At 39.4% G+C, this 16347-nt stretch overlaps 1 protein-coding gene across 1 annotated transcript in view; it reads right to left on the bottom strand.

Moving 5' to 3' along the window:
- LOC136866232 (lysosomal aspartic protease) overlaps positions 1–7797 on the bottom strand; it is a 139649-nt gene extending 131852 nt beyond the window's left edge. Inside the window, exon 1 of the mRNA XM_068226659.1 lies at positions 7654–7797. Coding sequence (XP_068082760.1) covers positions 7654–7785 — 132 coding nt within the window. The 5' untranslated portion in view covers positions 7786–7797. The remainder of the gene's footprint in view (positions 1–7653) is intronic.
- Between the last annotated feature and the right edge of the window lie 8550 nt (positions 7798–16347).

Genomic DNA, 16347 nt, shown 5'->3' with positions numbered 1-16347 from the left:
TTATATGAAAACCTAAAAGAATTGTTCACCATATTTATTGTCTTCTTACATTTAGAAATACTGACTTCCAACAAAAATAGCCAGTATGACTCAAATACATTCATAAGTTTCTTAAAGAATAGTGTAGAATGTTTACATTTATAATTTATAGCCTAGAAATCGTGTTCACTGCACAAAATTTGAGGTTATCGCATATTGGAACCCCTTCCCCCCCCCCTTTACTTCTTCTGGCTGTAAAAGTGGGGGGAAGAAAGGGGGTCTAATATGCGAGTAAATACGGTATTGTATGTTTTGCAGTTTCTTGGATTTTTCGAGCAATTTCATCCCATTTATATGTGTTCAATAAATCCAGTTCTTTCTGGTAGTTTTCCATTATTTCTTGGTTTATTTTCACTTCTTCAAATCTGTACTTTTGTATCCTGAAAATTTCCTTCTTGGTGTTGTTAGGAATTAATTTCATTTTGATCGTCGTAGGATAGTGGTCTGAATTGAAGTTTGTTCCCTGTTGTACTCTAACATTAATTATTTCTCTGGGGTTATTGGTTGCAACATGGTCAATTTGGAACTCTTCTGGCAAAGGGTTGGATGACCGCCATGTCTTCATCTGCTTTGGTGTCCTCTTGAACTGTGTGGACATTATTTTCATGTTGAAAGATTCACAGATTCAAAGATTCACACCATTTTTGTTAGTCCTATGGTGAGCTGGGTATTCAGCTATCACATTTCTGTACTTCTTTTCTTTCCCTGGCTGAGCATTAAAGTCCTCTATTAGAATCTTGATGCGCCTGTGTGGAGTTCTGAATATTTCTTCGTCAAGTTGAGACCGGAACTCATGTGCTTTCTGGGGATTTTTTTGTTGTTGTCATTAAGAGGGGCATGGGAGCTGAACACAGTATACAGTTTGTTGCCACTTTTTAGGGTCAGTATAGACAGTCTTGGAAATGGAGATCTGAAATAATTCATGATGGATTCTACAACTGAATGGTGAACAAAGAAGGCTGTACCAAGTATTACCATCGTGTTCTTGGTTTTCTCGGATTTCTTAACTTTAATGGCAGGTTTTCACTTTAGTATCCTGAAGTTATCTGCTACTGAGATTTCCTTTTATATGTACCTTGTTTCCTGAACGGCTTGTAGTTTTATCTGATATTTATCAAGTACTTTCATTAGTTCAATCTGTTTATGTGTCTTTACCTTCTTTAATATTCAGAGATTTACTTTTATTAGAGTCCTTGTAAAATGTTATTTTTAGTGATTAATGAACATCTAAAAGATCATTTCAAATGGCAAATGTGTAAATTCAGAGAATTTATTACAGATGAGAATATCTTAACCCACACTCCAGACCTTGAAGTCAGAGATTACCAGGAGTGAAGACAAAGCAGGAATTAAGATAAGAGTCCAAATTTCAAATTCCTGGGTGTTTGGACAGAAATAAATATCTCCAAATATTGAGTGTGACTTGTTAGAATCTGATTATGTTCTTTTAAAACTAAACATATCATTTTTTATTTAATAGTGTGTATTTTTATCACATGTGTTTTACAGGTATGTTATAGTGCAATATTTATGTTGTACATGGGTGTTCAACAGACTGAAAAGCTTTTAAGTTACATAAAGCAAATTATAAACAAAAATTAACTATTCTTACTTTGTTTACTATTATGTGAGTCATGTTTGACTTATAGAGTGCCTCCATCCGCAGGGCACTTTTTTGAAGCTGTTAATACTTCCTCCCAGCATGGTCCACACTAGTATTTAAAAAACTGGAAACACACAGTCCCATTACACTGACATTTAAATAAACAACAGACAGTCAGTGCACCATGAACATGCAACACAAGTATCCAGCACTGTTCCTATACAAATCTATCTACATTAGAGTTTGATCTGTACATTTCCATCAGCTCTCTCTAGTCTGTCAGTATGTACACAAATCACGAGAAAATAGTTTAACAGAATTTAATGAAAATTGGTATGTATAGTCAGGGAATAAGACACTACACTTTAGGCTATAAATATTTTTATTCACGCTGAGTGAAATGGTAATTAATTTAAGGGAAGGCCTAAAATTAAATTCTCAGATACCAGGTGTATGTATAAGTCTTTTCCGGTTTCACTAAGAGATGGCACCAGCGAACAGTACGCAGGGTATGAATTTGACACATACATCAGTTTGTTTGTCTGATATTAACCTACCAACAAATAGAAGTTGAGTCCGCCAAGCACTAGCATCTGTGTTGTATCGTTCAGTGATCATGTCGACGTTTGTGCTTGGAAAAGAACATTTGCGGCATGCATTGCTTTTCTTATTTAATCAAAAGAAAAAGGCTGTGGAAAGCCATCTTTTGCTTGTAGAAACATATGGTGAACCCGCTCCATCGATTAGAACATGCGAGACATGATTTCAACAATTTAAACATGGTGATTTCAATGTGAAAGACAGCGTGTGCTCTGGTAGACCACAAAAGTGCAAAGACGAGCAACTGCAGGCTTGAAGCCTGACGAAATCATTAATGCACAATGTTATCGCCAACAAGTGATTAATTTAAATCTTGCATTGACCGAAAGACGACCAGAATGGGCCAGAAGACATGGCAAAGTGATTTTGTTACACGACAATGCGCCGTCTCACACAGCAAAACCAGTGAAAGACACCTTGAAATCGCTTGGATGGGTCATTCTTCTGCACCTGCCGTACTTCCCTGACCTGGCACTATCTGACTATCATCTCGTATCAATGGGGCACGCACTTGCAGGGCAGCACTTCAGCAATTTCGAGGAAGTTGGAAAATGGCTTGATGAATGGTTTGCCGCAAAAGACAAGCAGTTTTCCTGGCATGGTATTCATAACTTACCTGAAAGATGGGCAAAGTGTGTAGAAGCCAATGGCCAATATTTTGAATAAACAAAAAATGAATTTCCCTTGAAAATTATGTTTTTTCTTTACCACAAAAACCACCAAAAACTTATGCACACACCTGGTATTTATGTTATTAGTGGTCCTATTGATAAATACTACATAACAAAAGTTATATAGTATGCAATTACCAATAATTTATGTCTTGCACAGTTTTACCACATCAGCTATGATAACTGAAACATTCATGAATTTAGACTTTTGTTGCTTCCATACCAAAGCCAAGCATTGCTAACATGAAAATATTCTTCATCGTGTTAACTGATGATGGTGGTGGATTTTGTCGTGATTGACTAAAGGTGAAAAACTGCAGAGTCATCAGCCCATATCGACAAGGAAAATTGTAAAGATGATCATCAAACTGAGAAAGATATTGTAGAAGAATGATCGCTTGTAAAACAAGACAGGAGGAAATCATGAAAGGAGGAAAAAGGACTTCTTTTACACTGGATGCCCTAATATCACAGAATTGGAAGAAACCTAAATGAGAAGGCCTACAATATCAAAAGCCCATAAAATTGATCAACAATAACATTATATTGACTACTGTTTGTTGTGATGTGCCTTACCTCTTTTGCTGCCATTCATCTCCGACACATGTAATTACTGTTGCGACCTGAGTAGAACAGCCTGCCTGAATATTGCCGGGGTGTAGTTGGAAAGTTAGATAACTTTCTTTTTTTTAGCATGCCATTCCACTGGTTCATATATGTTCTGATAGCTATCAGTATGTGACACACTGGTTCATAATAATATTTCAGCTATTCAATTCCTGCTATGAGGCGCTGCTAAGAATGGGAAGTGTACACACTTAATGGAAAATGGCAGAGCAGTGCACACCAGTGTCTGCTCAGATTAATTTAGTTCTGGAACTTGGCACTACTACAGTAGAATGCCAGGGTAGTGCTGTTTGTGAAAAGTGAGAAACTGTGCCGTTTTTTATTTGATCGAGCATTTCATATGATAGTATTGCTTTTAACCGAGACTTTCCAGTCAGTTAATATTGTATTCTGGCAAGAATACTGATGTCATTGTAATGTTGAGTTTAGTTTAATACACTGACTGACAGAGCAAATGCAACACCAAGAAGGAGTGGTTCGAAAGGGATGAAAGTTGGGGAAAAAACAGAGACGGCACGGACGAATAATTGATGTTTATTTCAAACCGATATGCAGGTTACACAATGCGCACGGCATCGACTCAGTAGGATGTAGGACCACCGCGAGCGGCGATGCAAGCAGAAACACGTCGAGGTACAGAGTCAATAAGAGTGCGGATGGTGTCCTGAGGGATGGTTCTCCATTCTCTGTCAACCATTTGCCACAGTTGGTCGTCCGTACGTGGCTGGGGCAGAGTTTTCAAACGGCATCCAATGAGATCCCACACGTGTTCGATTGGTGAGAGATCCGGAGAGTACGCTGGCCACGGAAGCATCTGTACACCTCGTAGAGCCTGTTGGGAGATGCGAGCAGTGTGTGGGCGGGCATTATCCTGCTGAAACAGAGCATTGGGCAGCCCCTGAAGGTACGGGAGTGCCACTGGCCGCAGCACATGCTGCACGTAGCGGTGGGCATTTAACGTGCCTTGAATACGCACTAGAGGTGACGTGGAATCATACGCAATAGCGCCCCAAACCATGATGCCGCGTTGTATAGCGGTAGGGCGCTCCACAGTTACTGCCGGATTTGACCTTTCTCCACGCCGACGCCACACTTGTCTGCGGTGACTATCACTGACAGAACAGAAGCATGACTCATCGGAGAACACGACGTTCCGCCATTCCCTCATCCAAGTCACTCTAGCCCGGCACCATGCCAGGCGTGCACGTCTATGCTGTGGAGTCAATGGTAGTCTTCTGAGCGGTCACCGGGAGTGCAGGCCTCCTTCAACCAATCGACGGGAAATTGTTCTGGTCGATATTGGAACAGCCAGGGTGTCTTGCACATGCTGAAGAATGGCGGTTGACGTGGCGTGCGGGGCTGCCACCGCTTGGCGGCGGATGCGCCAATCCTCGCGTGCTGACGTCACTCGGGCTGCGCCTGTACCCCTCGCACGTGCCACATGTCCCTGCGCCAACCATCTTCGCCACAGGCGCTGCACCGTGGACACATCCCTATGGGTATCGGCTGCGATTTGACGAAGCGACCAACCTGCCCTTCTCAGCCCGATCACCATACCCCTCGTAAAGTCGTCTGTCTGCTGGAAATGCCTCCGTTGACGGCGGCCTGGCATTCTTAGCTATACACGTGTCCTGTGGCACACGACAACACGTTCTACAATGACTGTCGGCTGAGAAATCACGGTACGAAGTGGGCCATTCGCCAACGCCGTGTCCCATTTATCCTTCGCTATGTGTGCAGCACAGCGGCGCATTTCACATCATGAGCATACCTCAGTGACGTCAGTCTACCCTGCAATTGGCATAAAGTTCTGACCACTCCTTCTTGGTGTTGCATTTGCTCTGTCAGTCAGTGCATTTGTCTGTGTCTATTACAGCATCTTGGGAAAATGGATGGGTGGGTTTTAATGAAACTTGGCATTTCAGTTTAGAATAAGGTCAAACAGGCTCTTAGCTACAAGTTGTCCAGAAAATTGAACCAGAAAGGAGTGCCTCAGGTGGGGCCTAATGCATAAAACTCTATTGCCCAGATTTTGGAATGTGAAATATCAAACCTATAGCGGTATTGAATGGTGAACTTCTGTTTTGGCGTTGCACAAATGTAAGATACATCTATCAGTTCAATAAATCGCCTGCTAAACTTACAGGGCCCTGATCAGGAGATATCTAATTGTTAACTTGATGGGTGCATGCGCAGTACTTCAGTATCAGCAGCTAATATTGTGTTTGTTAAAATTTTCTATGGCTTTCTCATCTTCTTCCAATGATGAAATTGTAGAAACCGTCAACTTTCTAGAAAGACCACGATTATATCATTGTCGGCCTAATGTTCTAATGAGGTACAGTGAAAGTGAATTCAAAGACAGATTCAGGCTAAACAAATATACTATCATATGTTTGGTTGAAGTTATAGGCAACAATTTGCATCCTGTGACAAATAATTTTCCATTGTCCCCTGTTGATCAAATATTAATTACGATACCCTTTAATACTAGTGAATTTGTATCTGTGACTGCATCTGTGTCCATAAAAGCACTGGTGCCAGTAACTGAGCATAAGAGTTAATTACACATTTATAATAGTAGGCCTACTGCAGGCCTACTTGCATTGGCAGAATATATATATTTTTATCGTGGGATTGGTTTTAATTAATGATATTACATTACATGGAACTAACAGGTTATATAACTATGTTAATTACCTGATATTTATCGTTCTACTGTAGTCAAACATTGTTCATATTTTGAAATAACAGGGAACAGATATGGTATATTTATAAGGCTCAGTGCAAACTGGATCGAGCGTGACGTGCTGCTGGTATTCATATTTCATTAAAAATCCTCAATGTCAAATTCTTCTGACTGTCCTTAAATATTACGAAACTGACACCCACGTCTGCAAGAACTAGTCTAATACCAACTTCTCGCTGCATGGCAAAGAGGAAATAATAGGAGCTGCATGGAAAGCTCAAATGCAATGCATTACTTGTGTGCATGCGCCCGACAGTCTAGGGAACACATCTAATGCAAAAAAACAAAGCAGTGAGAGGGGTGGCATCTAGTATGTATTTATTAAACTTGACCAATGAGTCAATAATTAACAGTTCGATAACTCTCTATTTCAGTTGGTTTTACAAGAAAATAGCTCATGCAAAATTCTGTTCAATTCATTTTTCCAATACAGTGAAAAACAAGGGATACATCAGTGGCGGTCATGTGAAAGTTTATGTCCAAGAGCCATTAAATAGCTCTATAGATTGTGAAGAGAGTTGCTATGGAGATCATTGCAGAAACGTTTTAAAGGCTTTGAACACTTGTCAGTATTTTTAAAATATTAACCCGACAATTGGCTTTCATTAGCCTCTGTGGCTCAGGCGGCAGTGTGTTGGCCTCTCAACACTGGGTTCCATGGTTCAAATCCCGGTCACTCCATGTGAGATTTGTGCTGGACAAAGCGGAGGTGGGACAGGTTTTTCTCCGGGTACTCCAGTTTTCCCTGTCATCTTTCATTCCAGCAACACTATCCACTATCATTTCATTTCATCTGTCAGTCATTAATCACTGCCCCAGACGAGTGCGACAGGCTTTGGCAGCTGGCATCATTCCTATCTTGGCTGCAAGATACGAGCTTCATTCATTCCATCCCTGACCCAGTCACTGACTGGAAAACAGGTTGTAGATTTTCATTTTCATCATTCAATCGGCTTTCTTTACTACTGGAAGGAAGAGATCAAATCAAGATCAGCAATAACACAAAAATATACAAAACTGCAAACGACTACAAAGAGCAAGGAAGCAAATATGTCATTACAAGCCACTGACAGGGAGAGGCATGCCCACTTAAGTGCTTCAAAATCTAGGGAAGAACCTAAGCAAAACATGTTAAATGATTGTTCTGTTCACGATGGGTACTACCGCTAGTAAACAATACAACAGTCATTGTTTTCTTGCAGCATGGTCTACACTAGTATTTATATAATAATTGTGACACCGCTCCACAGTCCTATCATATACAATACATAAAAAGAGAAACAAAGTTAATATCAAACTTACACATACATTAAATAGCTAAAACAATATATTTTGAAAGAGATATTGACATGGAATATACTTACATCCCAATATTTAAACAGAGCAACAGAATCATTTGTTCTGGGCTTTGGTTTCCTGTGAAACAGTCTATCATGCGCTAAGACCTGATTCACTTCTGTATCAACTTCAGCCATGGCATGTCTTGGTGACTGCATTCGTTTTAGGGGTATGCTAAAAAGAGAAAGAAAAAAATCAAACTCTGAAAATCTTGGAAATATTCAAAACATAAAAGTGTCCCCCTCTCTCATTCACACATATCAACACAAAAAAGTCCTGCTGGACTCCTTTTCCCCTTCTTTCAATCTTCAATCTCGATTCATCTGCATTAAGGGCTGTCACTAAGGTGGCCAATTCCCTAATCAATTCTAGTGACTTCTTAAATGACTTCAAAGAATTTCAAAATTTATAGAACATCTCCCATGGTTCATGGTGTGGGTTACTGTAGTCACATCCTAGTTTGTGAACCATAGGCAATAGCTGAGTGGCTTCTAAGTGGTCCTGAGAGTCGGGATATCAGTTGCTATGGAATGGGAGCGGGTATCTCGGACATATTCTGAGCCATGGCCCTCCTTGTGCTCAGGCGACTAGGACTATACAATCCACAGCTGGTCCCTAACCTGTTAGAGCAGAGATCCTCACTGGGACTATATGTAAGTAGGGCAGCATCCTGCTCCACAGAATTTTCATCAAACACACTCAGAACATTATAAGCAAGACTCAGACCTATAGGAGTATTGGAGTCCCACTTCCATTTGACAGGCAAAGGACTCCTTGAAAACAACTTGGCAAACAAAATGGAATGAGCTTTTAATATTGATGGGACCTATGATAGAAAGAAAGTAAATGCGGAACTGGTTGAGTCAGCAAAGACAATGCATCTGGATGTGTTAAGAGGATTTTCTTTTCAACGTGCTTTATTAATGCCTGTGTTGGAAATGAAAATGGCAGGAGTGAGAGTGAACTGCACTGAATCTGATGTGGATGACTTACAGAGAATAGGAAGGGCTCAAGGAAACAAGCCTATAAAGCTGCAATTGGTATCCGGAATGAAAGCCTACCAGATTCTCCTTAATGCAAAGATTTTCAACAGAACGGAGGTATGGATTCACAGAGAGATGGGACATGAAAGTTCTTTGATTCTATGCTATTTGTTTTACATTGCACCGACACAGACAGGTTGTATGGCGATGATGGGATAGGAAAGGGCTAGGAGTGGGAAGAAAGTGTCCATGACCTCAATTAAGGGACAGCCCCAGACTTTCAGCACAATATGGGGACAATGTTTTGCCACAGCAAAATGTTTACCAGTGGACTGAACAGTTCGAAAGGGGTCGCACGAGTGTGAAGGATGAGGAAAGATCCGGGCATCCATCTGCAGCCGTAACTGATGCCAATATTGTACAAGTGTGTAATATGATCCTGAATAACAGATAAGTGACTGTTCTAGGAATTTCCACTCCTGGTACACTCTCAGACCACAAAAAACGGATTGCGGAACACCGTTCTTCCTTCGTGCAAACAGAGAGTGGCGCGGCCATCTTTACGTCGCAACAGCACAAGCTGTACTGATCTTATAACGCTGAAACCTACCATAGATGTAGATAACAGAGCCATCTAATGGCTGGTGAGCACACAACGCCATAGAGCCAATCTAAAGATAGTTAGAGCAAAACTGCAGATACTTATTGACTTGCCCTCGTACTAAGATTCCAATAACTGTAATGTTCTCTCCTCAGCTACTGAAGTTCTGTAGCTGTAGGCTGAGAGCATCCATTCATACTTCAGATACGGTAATATATCCCCAAAACCTTATCAATTCCACCTGCTTTTCTATCTTTCAACTGTTGTATCTTTTTGTAAATATATTTATCATCGGTACTTTTCAGAACTGTGCTAGTCATTTCCTCTACCTGGACGTTATCCTTATATTTAACACACAGCTGACTAAATATTTCCACCTTCTGCAATTCCTCTCATATACACCACTCCTTTTCATTAATGATTAATTTATGGAATGTCCTTCTTGGAACTTGTTTCTGCCTTAAAAGTACCTATACCTACCCTTCCATTTTCCCATGTAATTCATATAACTGCCAATTATGTTTGTGATCATCTTATCCTTAGCTGCCTTCTTCGCTAAAATCAATTTCCTAGTATACCTGTTTTCACACTCCTCAACAACCCATCCTACAGGCTGTTTATATTATTTACCATGTTCCTCTGATCATAAGTAGTTTTTAAAAAAACCCTCAAGCCTCTGTTATCAATCACATGGTACTACTTGATGGTCCTACTTTTACAACTTCCTTTTCTATCCAATTAATTTTTAACTGTGACTAAAACAGTTCTGTGATCCCTTATACCATATATCTAACCACTTCAGTTTCTCTATAGGGCTCATCCAGTTTAATCAGCACCACGTCAAGAATATTTTTGCTCCTAGATGGTTTTGATTTAGCTGTCCTTCCCAGATTAACTTATTTACTATTTCTTTGTCATGCTTTCTGTCATTTGCATTACTTTCCCAGCAAACATTTGGCAAAATGAGATCATCTGCTACAATCACATTCCTTTCTGTGATGTTCCCCATGTAGCTGATTATCCTATCAAATAATTTTGCATCAGTGTCACCCCTTCCAGGTCTGTACATCTCAAAGCATCAAGTTGCCTATTATATTTAGAGATAAGACATACACCTTAACTTTTTTTTATAGCTATGGTAGCAAATTCTTCTCTCCCTCCTTTCGCTTCTATCCTAGCTCTCTGATAAGGAGACTTACCGGTACATTCCCTTTCCTTCACATCCTTTCTGCAGCCCCTAAATACCCTCAAAACCATATGAAGAGATCTGCAACCTTTGTTAACAATCCTGTTTACGTGATTATCCCAACGAAGATCTTTCCTTATATTAACACCCAGGTACCTACAGTGATACCCATGAGGAACATTCAGCCCAACAATGCAGTAAACTGAGAGGACTTGTACTCTTTGTGAAGCTCTCAACCTGACACATCACCCCATTTACCATTATATCATTGCCACATCATTGAGGTCTTTTTGCAGTCACAATCTTGTAAATTATTCATTACTCTGTAAAATATGTCATCTACAAAAAGCTTTGTTTCTGATTCCAGTTCTTTACTCATATTATTTATAGCCTCTATAAGAAAACATGAAGCTGCCTTGGCCAGATTAACAAGAATAAGAGAAAAGAAGTTAACATTTATCCCTGCATAAATGTCAGTTCAGACCTCAATTCTCTTTAACACTATAAGCCAACTTCAGAGTACCCGGATATTTCTCTGCCCAGAAAATAAAAGTACCAAGAAAAGTAATGAAATCAACAAAAATACATATACAATGTATAAAATAAGTCATAGATAATAAGCAAAATGTTGAGACGAAAGCCATGTTGTAAGGAGGGATTTCTTAGGATTCAAAGGATAATGAAAATTGTACCGGGAGGTACACCTCAATGCCACGCATTCAAAACTAGTGCCTAAATGAACTCCTCTATTGGCGAAACAGTGAAACTGAAACTACACCAACTTAAAACTTTAATCAGAAGATGTCACCACTAAAATATTGAGTAATTTCGTTATTGTAAAGTTCCCTAATCTGAATGAATTTCTCCTAGTTTTGTTTGCTATACATCAAGAAGGTTGGACATTTCTCCACAGATGACACTACCAAGAAACTATGATCACGCACCCTGATGTAAAATGTAAGAAGTTATAATTTAAAGAAGTTTTGTATTTCTAGGTTTTTGTAACTGACTGATGTTCATTTATTTTTGGGTTGGCAATATTTCCTTTTTCTTTCCGCCAGTTTTGAATCTAGCCAATCAATAATTTCTGTAATTAATTTTCCACCTATCACAGGCTTCTTGTTCGATTTTGAGTGTTACTTTTGAATTTAAACAATAAAATTGAGAATGTGTGGCTGGTTTAGTCTTGAATGATCTCGAACCTTCCCTGAGGGTTTATAAACTGCGGCTTTTCACGTTTCTTGGCCAATTGATCGTCATCTTACTGAGTTTGTGTGTCAAAGCAGGAGGCGGGCGGCCTCTTTCGTCTGCAGCTAGAACATCTACTACGTTTTTATAACTGTTTTTCATTCTGTAATGTTGTAAAGTAATTTCTATACGAGTCACCTCAGTAGTTTGGGAATAGCCCCTGTTTCATCGGCCTAGAGCCCCTTAGGTTGTTTTAGTGTTCATATCTAGGAGCGCAAGTATACACCTCCATTCAGTTTGTGTTTCGGGCCATTTACTTAACCTGTTCTTTTCCACAAAGGCCCTATAGGTTGGGTACGAGATACCCCTGTTTCAAATCGTAAGTTGGGCCATGGAAGGCCAGAGAGTGTAAGATTTTTGAGGGTCCCTTGAGGAGGCTGAAAGAAACGGATAGTCGGTGAGCTCTTTTTCTAGCTTTGTAATTGTAAAGAGTGCCTCTGGAAGGCTAGATATTGTAATTTAGGGAGCAAGTGCTCTTGATTTGGGGGATTTCTGCCCTTGATTTGATAGTTCCCAATTTTTAACTTAAATTGTGTAAACTGAATCTGGTATCTCCGAACTTGTAAAACTGGGGGCTTAAGGCCCAAGGTGTTAAGGTTTTGAATCTTGGATTTTTCCCAATCTTGTTTAATGAATGCTACTTGTACCTGTAAATTGTCATGAAAAAATTGTTAAGTTTGAAGTTCTGAAAATATAACCTTCAGTTTAAGTTTTAAATTAATTTTGATACTGTAGTTAGACCCATTCAAGCCCGCACCTTCTTTCATCACCTCTGCGTTCCAGATACCCCGGAACAAAAATAAAACATGATCTAAAGAAATTCTGTTGTTATATTCCATTTATTATACACAGAATTACAAGTAAATATTTGTGTAGAAATTTCTACAAAGCTTTAACTGAATAAGACATATTTCTGCAATAGTTCATATGACATCATCACTTCCCTCTAAATTACATGCAGCAGTCTTGATTGATTGATTGATTGATTGATTGATTGATTGATTAATTAACTGATATTAAATCTTTTATTATGGGGAACATGCAAGTCACAAAGTTCAGAGTGCTCTAGCAGACTTCCCTTAAGTTAATTTTCCGAAAATAAATTATCTGTGTTTTTCTACTTTTACAGGAGATTCCAAATACCAATCTACATTTCTGAGATATACTTTAGATATAGCCTTTTTTTAAATTCCCCTTTATCACTCCTGTTCACCACCAATTAAGTGGATTTTCCAAAAACAAAAAAAATATGTGTTTCTTTATTTTTAAATTACATTCCAAATAACAATTTTCATGCCTGTAACATCTTCAGTTTTCGAGTATAAGTATCTTCATAAAAGGTATTTAACCCCTTGTTAACCTTTTTTCACTTCCCTTAAGGACATTTTCCAAAAACAAAAAAATATGTGCTTCTTTTATTTTTAAAGAAGATTCCAAGTTTTTGAGATATAGATATGCTCACTTAAACAATTCACCCCCCCCCCCCCTCCCATTTCACCTCCTTAGCGAAGGAATATCCAAGTCTTCTCTTAATGAGCACCTACAATATAATATAAATGTATCCCCAAAATTTCATTTCTTTCTGTCCAGTAGTTTTGACTCGGCGATGATGATCCAGTCAGTCAGGACATGTTATTATATATATATATATATATATAGAGAGAGAGAGAGAGAGATTGTATATCAAGATTGCGACAGTAAATGTCCTGACACTGACGGGAAAGACAGAAGAATTGGTTGACTTCATGAAAGAAAAAGATATAGCTATACTTGGACTGTGTGAGACCAAGAAGAGGGGTAGGGAGAGATTCCTCTGAAAGAAGGATACAGGCTGTATTACAGCGGAGAAACCCCATGGCACTACAGCCCATGAAGGGCCTTGGCCTACCAAGCGACCGCTGCTCAGCCCGAAGGCCTGCAGATTATGAGGTGTCGTGTGGTCAGCATGACAAATCCTTTCGGCTGTTTTTCTTGGCTTTCTAGACCGGGGCCACTATCTCACCATCAGATAGCTCCTCAATTATAATCACGTAGGCTGAGTGGACCTCGAACCAGCCCACAGGTCCAGGTAAAAATCCCTGACCTGGTCGGGAATCGAACCCGGGGCCTCCGGGTAAGAGACAGGCATGCTACCCCTACACCACAGGGCCGGCATTACAGCGGAGGATCTGAAGCAAAAAATGGAGTGGCCATCATAGTTAGAAAAGAAATCCAAGAATATGTGGAGTCTACAAAATCCATCAGCGATAGGATGATGGTGACGAGACTCCAGTTTGAAAATGGCATGATGGATCTATTCCAGTTGTATGCCCGACAAACGGGTTGCATAGATGAACATCTAGAAGACATTTTAGAGGAAGTGGAGAGACAGATAGAAGATAACGAAGTGCTATTGATGGGAGATCTAAATGCACAAGTTGGAATGGAAAGACAAGGAAAAGATGATGTTGTAGGGCTCTTTGAATATGGAAATGTAAATTCAGAAGGATTTCAGGTGGATTTTTGCATGAGGAACCAAATGATTGTTGGAAACACCTGGTTTAGGAAGAAGAACAGTCAGAAGATTACAAGGAATAGTTGGGGAGACAGGCGAACAAAGATCATGACTAGAGACGGGAATTTGCCTATTTTATTCCTGTGTTCAGAAACGTAGGCTTTTGAGATATAAATCTGTTTTAGGGTGTTTTTAGCTATGTTTCGGTTGTTTTATTGTGCCTTTAAATGCCTATTTCAGGGGTTTGTGCCTATTTGGACTATAATTACCTATTTGATGCCTTTTGATTGTATTTTTAAAAGGCTGATTCTCTTCCAGTACATTATATTGTAGCTAGTGTGGTCGACAGAATTATCTTCTCTTTTCTCAGCATCTGTTTTACCCACGGACAAAAACTGAAATTCTCAGAAGTCACCAGAAATAGTTCTAGGGAAATTTCCGTCAGGAGAAACAAGGAACAATTTGACCTCGAAGCCTTCAACCCCTCCAAGGAACAATTTGACCTCGAAGCCTTCAACCCCTCCAACCTTCTAAGACATACGCGAGAACCAGTCAATGTAGAATTATGTTGCATAACCCAAATGCCCTGTACCTCCCTTTCGATGCAAACTGTTGTATGCGTGCGCTTTATGTTCAGAACGCGTAGTGATTTATTGTGAAGTGGTAGAAAAAGTATTTGCGGCAATGCCCAAAGAAAAATCATCGAAGTCCTAGGGGCTGAAGCAGTTTATCACAGGGGAAGCCAATTTCACCACGGATGGAAGGGTATTCTGTCAAGCTTGCTGTAAGGAGCTAAGTTCGTTTGTTCCTTTTATCTTTTTTGTGATTGAGAACTATGATCGCATTTCCTTGTAGCATATATAGGCCTATTAATGTATGTATTGTGGCAAGTTATTTTGTTGCAATGCTGTATTAGCCGTGAACTTTAAATAATTCATATTGCTAAAATGTAAATAATCATTAAATTACTGAACGAGGAGTTAGAACGCCGGTGGTCTCTTGTCATAGAATGTAAGAGAATTAAATCGTTATTTTGAAGTGTGATTGATTTCCGGTGAAAATAGAGATTTACAACTGAAATGCAATTTTTAAAACTCCCTTTAAAAACGTGAATTCTATTACACTTCTGCTAAGCCTTCGCGAAACACAGGTTGCAGATCCAATGTAGTCCGACTAGAACGATGCCACAGCGTGTTTTACAACATTGCCAAGACTATCTTTACAAGACCAGGGCCAGCGAAAAGGCCATTTGTCTGGATTGGTGAGGTCCGGTTAGTAACAGTTGTGCTTGGGGGGGGGGGTGAAGCAAAGAGTGTCTGAGGAGCGTAAGCCTCCAGCATCCCCGCTGGAATCTTGCTAAATTGTGAAAAAATAAGGTTATGGGCGCATGTCACGACAATTTCAAATTACGTGGTTTTAAATTTTCACGAGAGTGGTGGCCTTGTGGGCACACATGATGCAGGATCTATTGCAGGCAACAGAAAATAGTCTTCATGACAGCTGACAGCTGACCCGGCTGACCAAAGCCGGCGAATAGAAACAAATAAAATGTTCAAAAATTTGAGATATATAGTGCCTCCGTTTTCATTCTTCTATACAAGTAAGAATACTGCTAGGGCCAGTTTGGTGGGTCTTTTATGTTATATTATATTATATTATATTTTATTTTATTATATTATATTATATTTTATTTTATTTTATTATATTATATTATATTATATTTTTCACCCGGTAAACTCTACACGATACTGCCAAATTATAACTGAAAACACTTGAGGACATATTTCCATATAAATTACTAATTCCCTTGTTCCTACTTTAAAGTTTTGTACTTCCAGGAACATCATCTCTAATAGTCTTTTTTATGAACCAAATGCATGATATATACTAAGCATTATTGCCAATTAGCCCAACCATAGAAATTGAAGATATAGGGACAATGTAATTTATGTCAACTTTTATTATTTTTCAGATCATATGTGAGAAAAATACCACATAGAACAACTTAGAAATACTGTGATTCATCTGGTATGAATACAGAAATCTGTATCAATGCTTCATTTCTACCAGTCCACTTTGGGCAGCAAGCAACAACCATTTTCTTAGGACCTACGCACTGCAATGTTGGGAGCTAATATGCCCCTGCATAAACCAGAGCATCTTCAAATTTCAACAAGCTGCCGGGAGCAATCACCAAGTTGGAGAAGT

This window comes from Anabrus simplex, chromosome 3 (assembly GCF_040414725.1).
Source record: "Anabrus simplex isolate iqAnaSimp1 chromosome 3, ASM4041472v1, whole genome shotgun sequence".
NCBI classification, from domain to species: domain Eukaryota; kingdom Metazoa; phylum Arthropoda; class Insecta; order Orthoptera; family Tettigoniidae; genus Anabrus; species Anabrus simplex.
The sequence above is the reverse complement of the archived record's forward strand: the minus strand, read 5'-3'. Positions and strand labels throughout refer to the sequence as shown.